Source organism: Vombatus ursinus, unplaced genomic scaffold, assembly GCF_900497805.2.
Source record: "Vombatus ursinus unplaced genomic scaffold, bare-nosed wombat genome assembly UNPS02015255.1, whole genome shotgun sequence".
Lineage (NCBI taxonomy): Eukaryota > Metazoa > Chordata > Mammalia > Diprotodontia > Vombatidae > Vombatus > Vombatus ursinus.
The window spans coordinates 1,118,880-1,136,816 of record NW_020955033.1 but is presented as its reverse complement, the minus strand read 5'-3'; the positions used below and the strand labels follow the sequence as shown (position 1 = coordinate 1,136,816).

The following is a 17,937-nucleotide window of genomic DNA, read 5'->3' as shown; positions in this document are numbered from 1 at the left end:
CAGCTGTTTTCAGAGATACTTCTAGGGACCTGTAAGTTTTCAGTTCTTCCAAGGTGGTGTGTTTTACTTCTTTCCTGGACTGTGCTCTGGTCTATGAGTAACCACAAGCACTCTTTTCTGCCTTGGAACTATGAGGAGGATTCTCTCTCCACTGCCACCACAAGCTGTACCACACCAACGCTCCTCCTCATCCCAGGACTGCCACCCAGGACTGCAACCCAGATCCAAGCACAGGCAAAGCAAGAGAATCCTGCCTTAGCGCCAGCAAAGAGAAATGCCCCCCTGATCAGCCACTCTATCCCCCCTCTGTCTGTGGGCTGAGAGCTTCGGAAGCAGCTGCTGCCCCAGGGCTGCCCCAGGACTGGGGTCAGACTGTGCTCCTCTCTCACCACGGTCCGACAGACCTGCCCTACTGACCTTCTAAGTTGTCTTTGGCTTTTGTGGGTCGAGAAGTCTGGAAACCGCCACAGCTGCCCATGATTCAGTCCCCTGAGGCCTGCTCTTTGTGGGTGCACCCACACTGAACTGTGCTCCTTTCCCAGCCTGCTGCAACAGACTTTTCCAATCAACCATCCAGATTGTCTTGGGCTAGAAATTTGTTTCACTCCTGTCTTTTTGTGGATTCTGCTGCTCTAGAATTTGTTTAGAGCCATTTTTTACAGGTATTTAGAGGAGTCTGGGGGAGAGCTCAAGCAAGTCACTGCTTTTACTCCATCATCTTGGCTACACCCCCCCACCCACCCAAGGCACTTGTTGATGGCTTCACTTACTGGGTGGGGTCTGGGTGGCTTTGAAGGACAGGACAGCATAATGCCAGCCAAGGATTTAAATTTGTTTTTCCTACAGTATCAGAGCCTTAATTTCATCTCAGCAATCCTACTACCTAAATGAAAAGATTCAAGATGACTGCCACTGCCAGAGTTCAAAATGAGCTTAACACATGGTCTAGTAAAGATTCAGAAAAGAATTATAGTCTTTGCACTTTAGCATTAAATGTGAGATAATCTGTCCTACAAAACATCCTACCTGTCTTTCTTGGGGTGGGGGGGTATGTGCAGAACTGTGATTTTATCAGTGTATAAAACTACTTCTGCTGTGCCAGCAATTGTTTTACAACTTCTGGTCTCAAACAGTTAACTGGAGGCAATGAGACATTAAATGACTTACCCATGGTCACATAGTCCACGTGCACGTGGCACTATCAGAACCCATGTCTTATCGAAGGCCACTTCTTTGTCCATTATACTATGTAGATCCATCTCTAGTATCTGTTAGACCTTTCTATACACTCAAGTACTATTATTTCAATTAATTTTGAAGATCTGACTAAAAGCACTCATATTTGAGAAAATATCTTGGGCAGCTAGATGACACAATGGATAGAGCACTGGCCCTGGAGGCAGGAGGACCTCAGTTCAAATTCAGCCTCAGAAACGTGATATTTACTAGCTGTGTGACCTTTACTTAACCCCAACTGCCTCACCAAAAAAAAAAAAATCTTAATCACAGAAGCTTATCTTATGGATTTTCAATGTAATAAATATCAACTGCAAAACCAACTTACACTCAGAGAAACAAATTTTCCTTTTGATTTCACAGGGTCAGCCTGTTATAATCTCCTTACAATCAAGTTCTTATGTTCCCAAAAAGCAAGGTAAAGCAAATTATATCATCAATACTTTGAAATGAATAATTTTGGCACGTAATCTCATTCAACAAATTAATGATATCATATGCTATTAAATTTAGATGAATATTTCCAACTTGAGGTTTCTGGCTTCAAGATAAGTTTCTGATTAATTTTTTAAATAGTGTTGCAAGTTAACACACCAGAATATCCAACAGATTCACTGATTTAAAGGGTTTTAATAGGCCATTTTTAAAAATCTCAAGCAGTGCCATTGTTTTATTTTTAAAAAGTGTTTATTTCTTCTTGTTTTTTGCATGTTTTCAATCTACCTAACCTGACAATCATTTCCCCTCAACAAAAGCATGCTGTACTAACATTCAGAGTCTCCAAAGATTGGAAGTGTTGTTGGAAATACAATAAAGGTAGATGTGAATATAAAGCATGCATTAAATGGGAAGAGCACCATTCCCTTTTTAAGCCCAATTAACTCATATAATTTTTGTTACTGAAAACTCAGCTACTGAATTTAAAACTTACCTCAAAATCCAGTGCTACCTCTTTCTAAAGGAGAGGAATCTTAAACTGGAGCCTGTAAACTTTTTTTTCAAAATATCTGTATAACCATACACTTCAATATAATTCCCTTTGTAATCCTTCGTATTTTATTTGATTCATTTAAAACCATCATTCTGAGTCCACATACTTTACCAGACAGCCAAAGGGGCTCAAGATTCCATGACACAAAAAAGGTTAAGAAACTTTGTTCTACAGGGCTTTCCTGATTCACTCAATTGTTATAGACACCAATTATCACTGGTGGTTTTTTTTCTATAAACATTTGTATTATTTATTTATGCATTTATTTTTCTGTAAACATACTTTATCTATACTAGAGGGCTTTCCTGATTCACTCAATTGTTATAGACACTAATTATCACTGGTGGTTTTTTTTCTATAAACATTTGTATTATTTATTTATGCATCTATTTTTCTGTAAACATACTTTATCCATAGAATGTGAGTTCCTTAGGAACAGGATTATTTCAATTTTGTATTTGTATTGCCAGAGCCTAGCACATTTAACAAGTGTTTTTATTTTAAATGATACAATATATTTATGAACTTACTATTTTCTGCTGCTTGTTTTATTCCATGTTCATCCTCCTGTGAGTCAGGAGAGAGTCCAATAATATCAAACCTAAAAAATAGTATTTAACATTAATAAATATAGAAATATTATTAAGTTTTAGAAGGTCTATACTCATGAAGTATGCTATACCAAACTTATGGTGGGCAACAGCTGACAAAGTAGGGACACGATCTACATCTTAGATACTAAAGATATGTCCAGTAACAATGAGAGAAATACAGATCTTTGGAGCCTGAACGGACCTTAAAAGATCCTCATGGAGTTCAACCACCTTATTTTGCAGATGAGTAAAATGTCCCTAATAGATTAAGTAATTTGTTCAAAGTAATACAGCCAGTTAGTGGCACAGCAACGACTAGACTCCGGAGGCTGTCCAAATCTCTAATTCAAAGTTCTTTAAATCACTCCAAAATAGTCTCTGCTGACTGTCTATCTATCCCAATGAAAGGGACACTCTAGCAACCTCTCTAGTTTCCTGAACAATCTAATCCCACATGTGCTCAATTTGAAAAGTGATAATTATGGGAATTCTATGTTACTTTATTTCCTTTAATGAGGTATTTCATCATTAAAAAAAAACAAATTAACAACATGAATGGGATTTTAAATCCAGAAGTTTTTAACTGAAAAGAAAAAGTAAAATTAACTGATAAGAACATTTTTAGAGGAAAAACTGGAATAATGTAACATTCTCTTCTAGCCAAGCAACACGTCTCACTTTATATTAATAAAAGAGAACCACCAAATTTCTTTCTATTGGTACATCTTTCAAGGAATCTTGTATAACTAACAAACATGAGAAACACTCTGTTAGAGGACAGCTTTTTGTTTGTTTTGTTTTGCTTGTTGGAGGACAGAATTCTGTGTCAACAGATAAAATGCTTTTTATGCAAAAGCCAAATAATATTCAGAACAGGACTTTGTATTCCCTGGACTTTTCATTAAACTGTGAGGCTATAAATAGATGGTCTACTGCAGCATGTCATTAATAAAAGCTTTTTTCTCTTCGTATTTTCAACAAAAATCCCCTGGAAGTATATATGAATTATTCTCCAAAAACAATGGTAGATATAGGATACTATGTCACTAGAAACAAAAGTCTTCAACAAAATAGTAACACTCACTTACGATTAAAAAATTGTAGGCACAAAAATTCATCATCAAAAGAATCTATTTAAAATTTTAAAATAGTATTATTTCTAATATTCAAACACCAAGTTAAACCCAAAAAGATCGTAAGAACGAGAATATCCATTGTGTCCACAATAATTAAACAATAGGACAGAAAAGCTAGCTATACTACGATAGGGATAGAGGTGATTTCACTGGCATAAGGGACACCGAGATGAGAAAACTGCTACTAATCTAAGTACCTCTGCAACTTAAGTTGCTTAAACTCAGGAAAGTGAGTTTAAGTGGTTTGCTAATAAATATAAAGGGCCTAAGTATAAGCAAAGAGAAGTTTAAATCATCCCTATGTGCACGTCATAGTCTTTCTTAAAAAGCCCCAAATTAATGAAAAAATGAGAACCAACAGCTTTGATTATGTAGAAAATTACAAAATTAAGACCAAAAGATTCACTAGTTTTTCTCTTTATTTCAAATAAAACCCAGAAGAAAGAACTAAGAAAAAAATACTCCAATTAATGTCATAAATGTCTGGCTAATTAATCCAGAAAGGGTAGTGGTTCAGTGCATATAGCACAGGATCTGGAATCAATAAGCCTCCCTTCCTGAGTTCAAATCTGGCCTCAGACACTTAGCTGTGTGACCTTGGGCATGTCACTTAACCCTGTTTACCTTAGTTTTCTCATCTGTAAAATGAGCTGGAGAAGGAAATGACAAACCACTCCAGTATCTTTGCCAGGAAAACCACAAATGGGGTCACACAGAGTCAGACATGACTGGAAAAGCAATTCAACAACCATCTACCAGAACATATACAGGATGATAAAAATAAAAATAGAAAACTATTTTTATGGAACTTAAGTATGACCTAAACACTAGAGACAATGACTCTCCTGGCTGATTCCCACCATATATGGAAAAAAGTGATATCATCCAAATTATACCTCATCTTTGTCATGGATGTGTGACATCATCTATGAAATAGTTCCTTCCACTGATAGATCCTTTCATACTGTCCACCCTGTGTGACTCCTGTTCACATCGTCCCGTAAGTTCACAACTTGGAGGAGGTGAGTACCCTCCATGTTGGAGGCCTTTTTCGATTTGTAAGGGCACCTGTGGAACCCTCTGGCTGCCCAGTGGTCATCCCTCTTTCTTGCCATTTGATCAGCCCCTCTTCTCTTCCTATTGTACAATTCCGTGATGGAATTCTTATGTAGAGCTCCCCAATGCTTCTACATCTTGCACACTGCCCAGACCGACACGGATCTGTGCTGCCCTCTGCATTATACTCCTTCTTCAGAGGTAGTTGTAGCCCATGACTCACTGTGCAACAGCAATAGTGGTAGGATGTTATGATTTTTTTTAAATGAGAAGCTTGGAGTCAGCAAAGGAGATCTGCAATCTCCAAAAAGCAATCCACTCCACTCTTCCTCTTTTATTAAATTCTGGGCCTAACTTGTTGCCATCTGCATTATCTGTCCCAGTAATAACAACAACAATAGCGAATATTTATATAGCACTTACTATGTGCTACTATGTGTTAAGCACTTTACAAATATTATCTCGTTTGATCTTCACAATCCCAGGAAGTAAGTGCTGTTATATGCCCATTTTATAGATAAGGAAACTAAGACAAAACAGGTTAAATGACTTGCTCAGGGTAACACAGCTAGTGCTTGAGGCCAAATTTTAACTCAGGTCTTCTGACTCCAGACCCAGCACTTGATCCACTGTGCCACTGAGCTGCTCCAAATGCCCCATCCATCAATATCCCCACACAGACTGATGATGGACAAACTCTGTAACTTGTCCATACATGTTGTAATCTGGCTAACAGACATATTTCATCCACTTGATCTTTCCTCTGTAGATGGTGAGGCTAAATTCCTTTGAGGGAATACAGATCTCTTCCAAGAAGGTTAATTCTGGGACTTTATGGGAATACCACAAATATATCTGAAGGACTCCTCCATCCTCTTTTGAGCTGGATCCTGCCTGATCCTCCCTCACAGTGCTAAATACTTTGACAAGCATACATCTCCTGGTTTTATACCTCACTTGGTGTCTAATTATTAGACAGTTACTTGACAGTATTATTTATGTTATTATCTTCCAGGGACCTTGAATGATTTTAATGTACAGCTGAGACACATTTTATTGCAAAAGTGCCTATAAGGAAGCGTCAAATACCAAAATAAACCCTAAAACACTAAACAATCTACAAAGAGAGATTAGTAGAAAGGTTATATATTTCATAATTATGTGTAGAGGAAAAGTAATAAGCACTAAAACCCTTCCAGTTACACAGGTTTCCAAGTTTGACTTCATACTCTGACTCACACTTATCCAACATATCCAATAGTTGTTTAATCTTAATGTTTCTAAATCTATATATCTCATATCAACACCCTTTATTTCCACTTACATGATCACCGCACAGTTCAGGCCCTAATCGTCTGCAGTCTGGACTAGTACAATAGCCTTACTGTTGGTCTTTGTACCCCAAGTCTCTCCTCACAGCTGCCAAAGTGATTTTCCTAAAGAATCAGTCTAACCATCTCCTCTCTCCAATTCCAACTCCAGTAGCTCCTCCTCTTTGACATTTCACAAGCTGGCCCCAATCTGTCTTCCTAGTCTTATTATATATTATTCTCGTTAATGTACACCGGAATGTAGCCAAACCAGCCTTATACTCCTCCATCTCCATGATTTTGCAACAGTTATCCCCATGCCTGGCATACACACCCTCCTCACTTCTGTCTCTTAAATTCTCAGCAACCATCATCTTCTATGTGAAGTCATCCTTGCTGCTAGTATCTCCTTCCCCCTTTTCCTCTTCAAAAAAAAGTATCTTTATATATGTACATGCTGTCTCTCATTTCCAGACTGTCAGCTCTTTGAGGGCAGGGGTTTTATTATATCTCCAATGCCTAGCACATAGAAGCCATTCAATAAATTGAAGGGTGAAAAGGAAATCATGCAACAAGACCTCCATTAGAGCTAACTCCAATACTCCCCCCACAGGTATTCCTATAACACTCTGTTGTGTATGAGTTTCTTCTGGTCTAAATTCACTTGATCCTTCTCTACTTTGAAGGAGTTATAAGTATAAGATATGTATCAACAAAAGCTCTTTCCTATCTAGTTTCAAGTCTCCATGCTGAGTACTCCAAACTATCATAAAAAATTTCACATACACACACACACACACACACACACACACACACCCCATCTCTCTCTCCCCTCACTCCCCATTTGTTCCGTATGGTCTCAGTAGCATTTAACCCTCAAAAGACACATACATACACAAATGAGCACACTAATCACAAAGCAATCCTACAGAAAACTGGCTTCTTTAAAGCAAGTAGAAAAACAGACAACTAACCAATAATAACTAGTAAGAGAGATTCATCATCTCTCCCTAGAGTCAAAATAGAGACAGGAGATAATATCAGCAGGGGATGAGAGTATAGAACTTACTGTGGTCTCCTATTTGCATAATTCAACAGATATCACACTTTGCCTCACTCTCTTACACTCAGTCTCGATTATTAGTCCTAATAACTTAATAAAATATCATAGCATGATTTTCTTCTCACTCCCTACAGCAATTGAAACTGCTTGGATATGGAGCTTGGGGCTGCGGCAAATGATAGTTCCCTACAATATTTTATTAGTTTCCCTACAATTTTTCTATCTCAGTGGCATTGTAGTGATCAGCAAAAATATCCCAGTACAATGGTGCAGGATTTCATATTATCCCCAAAGTGCCCTTGTTCAATTCTTACATCACATGATGTTTTAGCTCTCCCCACGCCTTGAAGATGAGGGAAGAGGAGACTGCCCTTTCAAACATAGTCACAGCCCCTTTAGTCCTTGAGTCAAGCAAGATGCACTAGGGATTTCTGTCCTGACCTTGAGACTTCTATCTCCAACTGCTTGGTCAAAAGGGATGCTAAGTTTAAAGCTTCTTTCTATACAACAAATCTAACTAAAATCAGAAAAGAGAGATGAGAACAAAAAAACTTTGCAATAAATATTTCAATATGTCTCACATCTGAATATACAAAAAACTACAACAAACATATATATGTGTATATATTACATACACACACACACACACACACACACAAGCCATTTTCCATCAGGCAAGTGGTCAAAGGATACGAGCAATTTTAATTCAAACTCTCAATGACCACTTGAAAAATGTTCAAAATCACTATCAATCAGATGAGTACAAATTAGCCCTTAAGAAATTCACCTCAAAACCATCAGGCTAGCAAAGATGCTAGCTACAAAGGCTGGGCAAACTGTTAGGGGACTATGTAAAGATAAGCATGCCAATCCAGTTCTGGTGAAGCTGTGAATTGGTTGAATACTCTGAAAATCAATTTAGAAGTATGCAAGTTAATTTACTGTACTGTTCTTTTACCAACAAATTCCACTTCTGCAACCCATGGAGGCTACTGATAAGAAAAAGACTCATGCATATAAAAATTAGTATTATTTGTCACAACAAAAAGTAGGAAACAAAATACGTACACAATAATTGGAGAGTGACTAAACAAATTATGACATATAAACATAATGGAATGCTAATACACCATAAGAAATTATTGCTGTAAAGAATTCAGAGAAACATGAGAAGACTTGTAAGAAATTACAGTAAAAAAAGTAGAACCAAAAGAACAATAGTGTCAGGGACAACTACAAAACAAAACAAAAAATTAAAATTGAGAAGCAACAAAGAATGGCCTCTGCAAATGAAATAATGTTAGGACCACAGAGTACACTTTCTTCTTTCCTCATTTCTGTTAACAATTGATAAACTCATTGTGAGGAGGGGGGAGGTGTTAACTCGTAGCAGGTTTTGTTTGGAAGTGCCTGTCATTGTTGAAGATCAAAATGTCCTTCTACCACCTATCCTGCCAAAGTCACAACCTCCAACTGGAAAAGATGAAACCATTACTTTTGCTGCAGTTTGCTACCCACAACTTCCACATTTTTAGAGATATATTCTTCTGACTTGATTCATTCCATATGAATAAAAATAAGATGGTAATCTTGACAGGAAGAGGCAATTCTGGATGCACATTCCACAGAGAGCAAATCTGATTTGCACATCCCCTCCAGTTGGGGAATCATCAGCCACAAAGATGATTCCTTCCAACTTCTGATGACTACAAATTCTCTTTGGTAATATGTGGCCATGGGAGGATTCTTATTTTAACTGTCATGAAACATGAAATACACAAAAAGATAGAAGGATATCTCCTATCTACGTCCACTGGTCTAAGGGGTTTTCTCCTTGTTTTGCTGTGATTACGCTACCTCTTGTCAAGGAAGTATTTTTATTCCTTTAGAAACTTCATTTCTGGTCTCTTATGAATTTTTTCTTCCACTCTGCCAGAGAATTCTTCCTCTTTGATAAGTCAGAACATGTAGAGGTATTCCTTAAGCCCTTTTATATTCTTCCTTTCTAGATAATCTATAAAGCCTTTTTCAATTCTATTGCCATTCCCCAGCAAGATAACCCCCTTGAATTTGAAAAATAAATTAGTGACTACCACTGGCAGAACAGAAACATAAAATATACTGATGGTAGCTGTAATAGTGTTTGGTGGCCTTAGTTCTAGGTTGAGTAGCTTTCGCTTTCCCCAAGTCACCAGAGGAAATACCTGTTCCTAGGTCTGTTCATTCTTTTTTCAGGTCACAGTTGTGTGATCTCAGAAAAATCTACTTTTAAACCTCAACCTCATACCTTCCAAGCTTAACTTGTTAATTATTAACAAGTGGTCAACCATTTCCTCTTTAAATACACTCATACAGAACAACACCTAACACAACCTTCCAACACTATTTCTTACAAGCATTCAATCTATGTAGTAACTTGTAATTAAAGCAATTCTATATGACACTGAACTTACCTATCCTCACCTATTTCTGAAGCTATTTTGACACTGCTTAAAGAGTGAATCTAAAGCATGAAATTTTGCAACTTTTATTAAAAAACTGAAAAATTAAACATGATAACCACTCAAAACAAATCAACCCACCAAACCTTCTGGTAGAACACTCCGTACACATTCTTTTTGCCCAGCCTTGTAATTTTATCCATGGTGTAGGGAGAATTATCAACAATCCCAGATATGCAGCTGATACCACTCTAACGGCAGAAAGTAAAGAGGAATTAAGAAGCCTCTGGATAAGGGTAAAAAGATGAGAGTGTAAAAACTGGCTTGAAGCTTATCATCCAAAAAACTAAGATCTTACCAACCAGCCCCATGACTTCCTGGCAAACAGAAGGAGAAGAAATAGAAGCAGGGTCAGACTTTATATTCTTTGGCTCAAAGATTACTGTGCAGATAGCAACTGCAGCCATGGAATTAAAAGACACTTGGTCGTTGGAAGGAAAGCTATGGCAAATCTAGATAACATACTAAAAAGCAGAAACATCATCATCTTGCTGTATAGGTTCATATAGTCAAAGCTATCTATGGTTTTTCCAGTAGCAATGTATGGCTCTGAGGACTGGACTATAAGGAAAGCTGATAGCAACAGAACTGACACTCTTGAATAGTGGTGCTAAAAAAAACTTTTGAGAATCCCTTGGACAGCATGGAGATCAAATCAGTCAATGCTTAAAGAAATTAATTCAGGATATTCACTAGAAGGTCAAATCCTGAAGCTGAAGGTTAAATACTTTAGCCGCATAATGAGAAGACAGGACTCAAGGAAAAGACCCTGATGGTGGGAAAGACTGAAGGCAAAAGAAGAGGATGGCAGACAATGAGATGAACAGATAGTGTCATGGAAACAATGAACACGAACCTGAACAAAATTTGAGGGACAGTGGAGGACAGAAGGGCCTGGAGTTCACAGGTTCACAAAGAGTTGGAAATGACTAAACAACTGAACTAAACAACAACCAGAAGGGAACGCCTGATGAGGAACTTTGTCTATCAAGGCAAATTGGTATTTTTGTCTGCAATTTAGAGCCTTAGAGTTCCTTTGACGACTGAGAAGTCAAGGGACTTGCCCAGGGTCACACAGCCAGTACATAGGTTGTAAAAGCTGGGATTTGAACTCAAGTCTTCAAGTTCTCTATCCACTATGTCATACTAACTAAATAATAAGCCAAGTTTATTATTAAATAACATACTTACCAAGAAGGCATAGCCATGCTCATATTTAGGGTAACAGGCATAACTGGTCTTTAATGGGGGGGAGAGGAGGGAGGAAGAAGGAAAAAAAAAACCATTAAAACAAGAATTTCAACGTACCAAAGCATGAAATATTATTAATTTCATAAATTACAATTAATTACTTGAGGTCTATCCTGTACAATAAAGAGCCAAAATTATTAATTTACATTTTGCATTTCCCCTGTTACTTCTGAGGCCCTTTTTTCTTTATATCTCTTAAAGACTGGATCTCTACAGCTCTACCAGGTTGGAATGCAAGGAGGCTATTCACAGGCCTGATCCTACTATTGATCAGCACAGGAGCTTGCAACCTGTGGTGGTTCTCCTCTCCTTAGAAAACCTGATCCCCTCCCTTACCAATGATCACCACCACTGGTGCTGAAACTAATTGTGAACACCCAACCAGAGGCCACTGCAGCTCAGAGATTACCAGCCTCTCCCTTCCCAATAGCTGGGACTGCAGGCATAGAGTACCCAGCCTCTTTTTTCAAATAATACTTTTTTAATGAAGTCTATTTGTATATTAGTAGCAATAAAGCACAGTTTTAAAAAAATGAACTTTGTAGAAATCTGGGAAGGTTTGTATGAACTGATAAAGAGTGAAATGAGCAGAAAAAGGAAAACAATTTATTAAATGACAACATTGTACAGATAAAACTCTGATTACTGCAATGAAACAGCTATGATTCCAGGTGACTGATGATAAATTAAACTACCTTCTTTTTGAGAGAGGTGATGAATTCAAGGTGACAAATGAGATATTTTGGGGGCATGGATGATGGGTGAATTTGTTTTGCCTGAGTAGGCTTATTTTTACAAGAGTTTGTTTGCTGTTGTTTTAAATGAAGGTAGGAGAGAAACTAAATATTTAATTGAAAAATAAAATGAAAAAAAAATGAACCAGAAAAATTTCACTTGTGAATAATAGTATCAATATCTGTTAGCATGGAATAAGAAAACATTAATTCTAAAAAGTACAGAAAAGTTCTTCAATACAACAGGAAATCAACTTATTGTAACCATTACTGAACAAAAAGATTCTAGACCCATTCATGGCACAGTATGTGATTACAAAAGAGGTAAGATTCTAAGGATACAATACTAAGATCACTACAATGCAAAGTTCATAGCACATTTTTAGTGTTTAATAAATTTTTTTTTCATTTGTTCATTTAACCACGCTGTGCAAACCACCTCAATGGATCTAAATCAGGTCTTCACAGGTGTTGCTCTATGACAGGCCCGTACAACTTGTGGCCCAGCAGCATGCCAAAGGATTTCCTCTACATACAAAAGATGTTTTCCTCTACATTTTTTGCAAGCTGCCAGAAATCCTTTGGCAAGGGCTGTAAGTGGGTACACAGGCTGCAAATTGTGTAGGCCTGCTCTATGGCAAGGGTTCTTAACCTAGACCCCTAAGGATAGATTTCAGGGGATCTACTACATATGCGATCTCACGAACTTTATTTTATGCATTTAAAAATGTTATTCTTAAGTCATAAGTTTCATCAGACTGTCAAAGAGGTCCATGACACAAGATTAAGACTCTTGGTTTTAAAGTATACTTACTTGTACCAAAAAGGCTCAAAACTGCATAAGCACTATCACTGAATATTATTAATAAAATGTCTTGTAAAGGGGAAGGGGTTTTTGTGAGTAAAACTGAAATGTGAGAGAATATTTATTTTTAGATATCTCTAAGAACTAAAATTACTATGGAAACCAATGTGTGAACAAAGCATCCTTCATTCAACAAATATTTTTCAAATATACACAAAATATAGTAAAAGTTGATTAATGCCATCTCAATAAATTCTAAATCTGAGATAATTCAGATGAAAGATGAGCTGAATTTATAAACAGCTTGCCTAACAAAACAAAAATGTAAATAATTATAAGGGAATGTTTAATATAACTGAGAATAAATTTTCAAGCAGCTTACAAGGATATGCTAGCTGCAAATCATTCTTCTTTATTTTCTACAAGTCCTCTCTAAGGACTTCTACTAAGACTAAGCATCAATGTGTTAACAACCCTTATAATCACTATATACACTTCAATGAAATAAAAATCATAAAAATTAATAAGAGCATAGATGGAGAACTGGATTACTTCAACTGCCTCCTCTCATTCTATAGAAGAGGAAGCCAAGACTTAGGTGAAGTAACTGTTTAGGTCAGAAGGGTAGTAAATGACAGAGATAAAACTTGAATCCAGGTCCTCAGTCTCTAAACCTGGTGCTCTTTCTACTACACTATGCTACCTCTCTGGATTTGGAAGTTCAAATTTGCCTTCCTTCTAAACAGTCAAATAATAGGTTTTCTGTACACTTCAAATCTCATTACAGTGAAACACTAAGGGACTGTACAAATCCTCTGATTGTATTACTTTAAATATGTAGGTGAGCTTGACAGTAATCTTTTTAAGATACTTTGTTGTAAGAAAACTGACTTGTAAATCAAGACAAGACAAATTGTGGATATCTCTGAATTTCTGCATATTCATTCCTTAAATGCCAATGGGAGGCAAAGATAAGAAGATAATTCATACATGGTCCCTCCTGTCTTCAGGAAACTCACAATCTAGAAGACTGTAATGAACTCTTTCAGGCTGTGAGCCCAAGTGGTTATTGCTTCTTGATTTTTTAACATAATTTTCCAATCTAATTATGGTTTTTCCACTTCCTATTAAGAAAGCAGTAAGATTTCAGCTTTCAAAAACACTCCCTTGTACAATAACAGAACTATATAAGGATTCAAGTAAGGTATTATAGTGTTGTGTTTAATATCCTTAAAAGAGAACTAAAATATTGCCTTCAAAATACATTTTGAAAAACTAGCACTTTTATCACAGCTCAACCTATGGTTGAGCAAGATGAATTTATAAAGTCTCAGGGTTAAGGATAAATAATGTGCTACAAGTTTTCTTTTTCTTTTTTTTCCTGGTCAAACCATTCCAACCTTTCCTAGGCTTATGAAAAAAAAAAAGTTTAAGTAAAAATACTTACGCATGTGGACAAATATATTTGATATGTGAACTTCTGATACCTGCAAAAGCTTCCGCCCATCCATGCCTGATGAAGAAAATTTTAAATTATGTGAATAATACCATATGATAAACAATGTTTTATGTTAAATGTCAAGTTGGTAATAGAACAATATTTTTAAAAGCTGTCTTAAGAACAAATGTTTACTCTTTAAAAAAAAAACTTTCAAAAATCAAACAAAAAAAGCCACTTTCAGCTTTGACAAGTTAACTACCATAAGAATTATAGATATAAAGATCTTTTTGTTCCAGACTTATAACTGTATTGTTACGTGGAATTCCCACAGAGGAAATTCCCTCTACCAGTGCAGTTCACCAACTGGAGTGATGTTTCTAGTTGCTTGGGGCATCAAGAGGTGAAATGACTTGCTCACAGTCACAGATCAACGTATCAGTCAGGGAAGACCGTTGAACTCTTAGACCCTATATTACACTGCCTGTCAATATAAGGATTACACACTATCAGGTTTGTTTGTTTGTTTTTCATAGCACTATAAGCAGATTACAGCATCCAAAACATCATCATTATATTCTAATGTTTACATGTTTATAGCTTTACTATTTTCTAAAATATATTCACATAGATTCAATTCAACTATATTCAAACAAAAACTTATGTGTGAAACACTGTGCTAGGCATTAGGAATACAAAGATAAAAACTAACAACTGTCTCCAAGGAGTTTACATTTAAGCAAGGAAATACATGTACATAGAGAAGAATAATGCAAGGTAACTTTAGGAAAAGTAAGGTAACTTTAGCATTAGAAGGAGGGAGAGATATGGTAGGCTTCATGAAATTAGTGGCATAGAAGAATCTGAAAAGGAAAATGCCAAGAAAGTATTTTCCAAGCACAGAAGACAATCCTGTGCAAATGCATGGAGATAAGTGAGTCAATGCTGTCTTGGGAAATAGTTATTACAGTTTGGCTAGGAGGTAGAGTTCATAAAAATGAGTAATATGAAAGAAGATTAGAAAGGTAGGCTGGAACCAAATTGTGAAGAGCCTGGCATAAGAGCTAATATTCAAAACTAGAGGCAGGTGGAGGCAACTGAAGATTGCAGGAGGGGTACACTTTCTTATTCGATTCTCAGTCACCTAGTATGGTAGATAAAAAAATATTACTAATCTCATTTTAAAAATGAGAAAAATGAGGCTTAACGAGTTTAACTTGTAAAAGTCAGAGAGAAACAATAAATCTAATGCTTTCTCACTCTAAATGTTTCTCCTCATGTGATCTCCTGTATCAAGAGAAAATGAGTACAATTCACTTTACATTCTATTTTCATAATTCATTCAGAAAATAAGAATTGAACCCTCCTTTGTTTCTAAAGGAATATTCCTTACTCCTTACCTATCCTGGAGAAACTGTGTATTTAAAGTAGTAATTCTTAACCTGAGGGATACATGGATAAATTTCAGGGGGTCCAAGAACTTGAAAGGGAAAAAAAAATCTTTATTTTAACAAAATTCTCTCTGGAATTTAGCATTTCCTTCAATTATGAATTTTTTTTTTAAATTATTCTAGGATAGAGCACTGGTCCTGAAGTCAGGAGGACCTGAGTTCAAATCCGGCCTCAGACCAAACACTTGACACTTGCTAGCTGTGTGACCCTGAGCAAGTCACTTAACCCCAATTGCCTTAAAAAAAAAATTATTCTAATTAGAGATCTATAGATTTTACCAGACTGTCAAAGGGATTCATGGAACAAAAAAGGCTAAGAAAACCCGTTTTTTAAAGGGTAAAAAAACTCTTGGCTATCTAGATGAACTCATCATTCTCTGACAACTCTGAATGGCTGACATTTAACTGTACTAGGAAAAAAAGTTTTTTAAATGACATATAAAATTGTAAGCCTTTTCACAGCCTGGTCTTTGATTTTTTTGGATACTAAGTCTGAAAGACAACTCAGAACTTAAGGAAAACTACGAGAGTTGTCCTGATTGTATTTGAAAGGTTGTCATGTGGGAAAGGAATGAAGCTTGAGCTCTACTTGTCCCCAGAAAGAATAAGGAGAAGTTGCAAATATTCAGGTTTGATGGCAAGAAAAAGTTCCTAACTATTATTCAAGGTCATTAGAAAGTTGAATGGGCTGTCCTGGGAGATCAGTTTCTCCTCACAGTAGGCCTCCTAGCAAAGGTGAATAGGTGCTATGCAGATGAGCTGCACAAAGGATCCTTTTCCAATTATGGGTTGAACTGCACAAACATTAAGCTCTGTTTTATTCTGAAATTCTGTGATTTGTCTATTCCACTGAGGACTCCCCAAAGTTTTTGCCTTTCTTTCTATCCCCATAGCTCAGCATAATCTCTGACATATTCCAGGCACTTAATATGTTGGTTGACATGGTTTCGTTCTCTGAATTATGATACAGTCATCAATTTTACAGAATATACTATATAAAAATTTGTAGGAACCAATAAAAGTATCAAATATACTGTAAGTACATCATGGTCAAACTTCTGGTCTATAAGTAAATCTGAATAGCACTTTAAAAATTCCTTAAAAGTCTCATTAAAATCACCATACAATGTACACAACAGGTATTTCATTAACACCTGTTGACTAAATGAACAAAAAAAAACAGCAAAAATATCTTTCCTCAAAAGCTGAAGCTATATTTAGGCAAAGCTAGATCCTGAACTCCTGTTTCCAAGAAGAAAAGCCATTCTCCACTAATCTATTTTCTAACTGCCAGGATACACAACACTCCAAGTCACTGAGGCTAACAAACTGATGTTCCTCTTGGCATACTGTGTAAAGTCATGGTCCAAATTCATTCTTTTGCTTACAGTCAGGATCTCAAGGTTATCTTGGAGCTTCACCATTTAAAAAAATACAGACTTCCTAAAGTCATCCCTTATCCTTTCAACATCATTTAATACATTACATTTACTTCAGACTCATCTTTCACCTTAGTAGATACTCATCTCTTCTCAATCTCCTATATATATATCTATATATACACACATACTTACCCATCCACAAACTAAATATCTGCTTTACTGTCACCATCTTTAGTTATCACTGATGATAATAAAATCATTAGATTCACCTTTTAGCTAGTTCCTGAGAAACGCAGTTCATTTCAAAGTGAAATTATTAGTGATTTTCTTAATGTGTTAAATAGACTCAATAATATTTGTAAAGCACTTTACAAACCTTTAATCCCAAAGGGAGAATTAAAAGAAAAAAAGAAAACAAAAGAACTCAAAATCAGGTGGGTAGCAATCAATGGGGAAATGGCTGAATAAATCATGGTATATGGCCCCGATTAATAAATAGTCACAAGGATATTTAATGGCAGTTTTCAGAGGGAAAAATTTAACCTATCAATAGCCATAGTGTTCCCAATTACTAGTAACTAAAGAAATGCAGATTAAAGCAGTTCAGAAGTTTGACTTTACCAACCAGAATGACAAAGTTGGCAAAAAAAAGAAAAGAAAAGAAAAAATGTTGGAGGCACTGTGAAAAACAGGTATATCAATGCACTGTTGGAGCTATTAATTGGTATTGTAATCCTTGGAAAACAATTTGAAACTTTGCCCAAAAAGTTGCTCAATTGTGCAGATCCTTTAACCCAGTGATAACACTACTAGACCAATACTGAAATTTCCCCCCCAAAAAAAAATTTAAAAGGATGTAAAAAAAAATTATAGCAGCTCTCTTTGTGGTGGCAAAGAACTTGAAATTTAAGAGGGTGCCAAACTACTGGGGAATGGCGGAACAAAACATGAATAAAAGGATACAACTATTTCATGAGAAACAATAAAAAG

General features: G+C 36.3%; 1 protein-coding gene across 1 annotated transcript in view; it reads right to left on the bottom strand.

The window, feature by feature from the left end:
- The window catches only part of LOC114031929 (acyl-protein thioesterase 1), a 42,319-nt gene that overhangs the window by 15,827 nt on the left and 8,555 nt on the right, over positions 1-17,937 (bottom strand). Inside the window, exons 3-5 of the mRNA XM_027847144.1 lie at positions 14,124-14,189; positions 11,078-11,125; positions 2,758-2,828 (exon numbers count right to left, since the gene is read on the bottom strand). Of these exons, the coding sequence (XP_027702945.1) occupies positions 2,758-2,828; positions 11,078-11,125; positions 14,124-14,189 (185 nt within the window). The remainder of the gene's footprint in view (positions 1-2,757; positions 2,829-11,077; positions 11,126-14,123; positions 14,190-17,937) is intronic.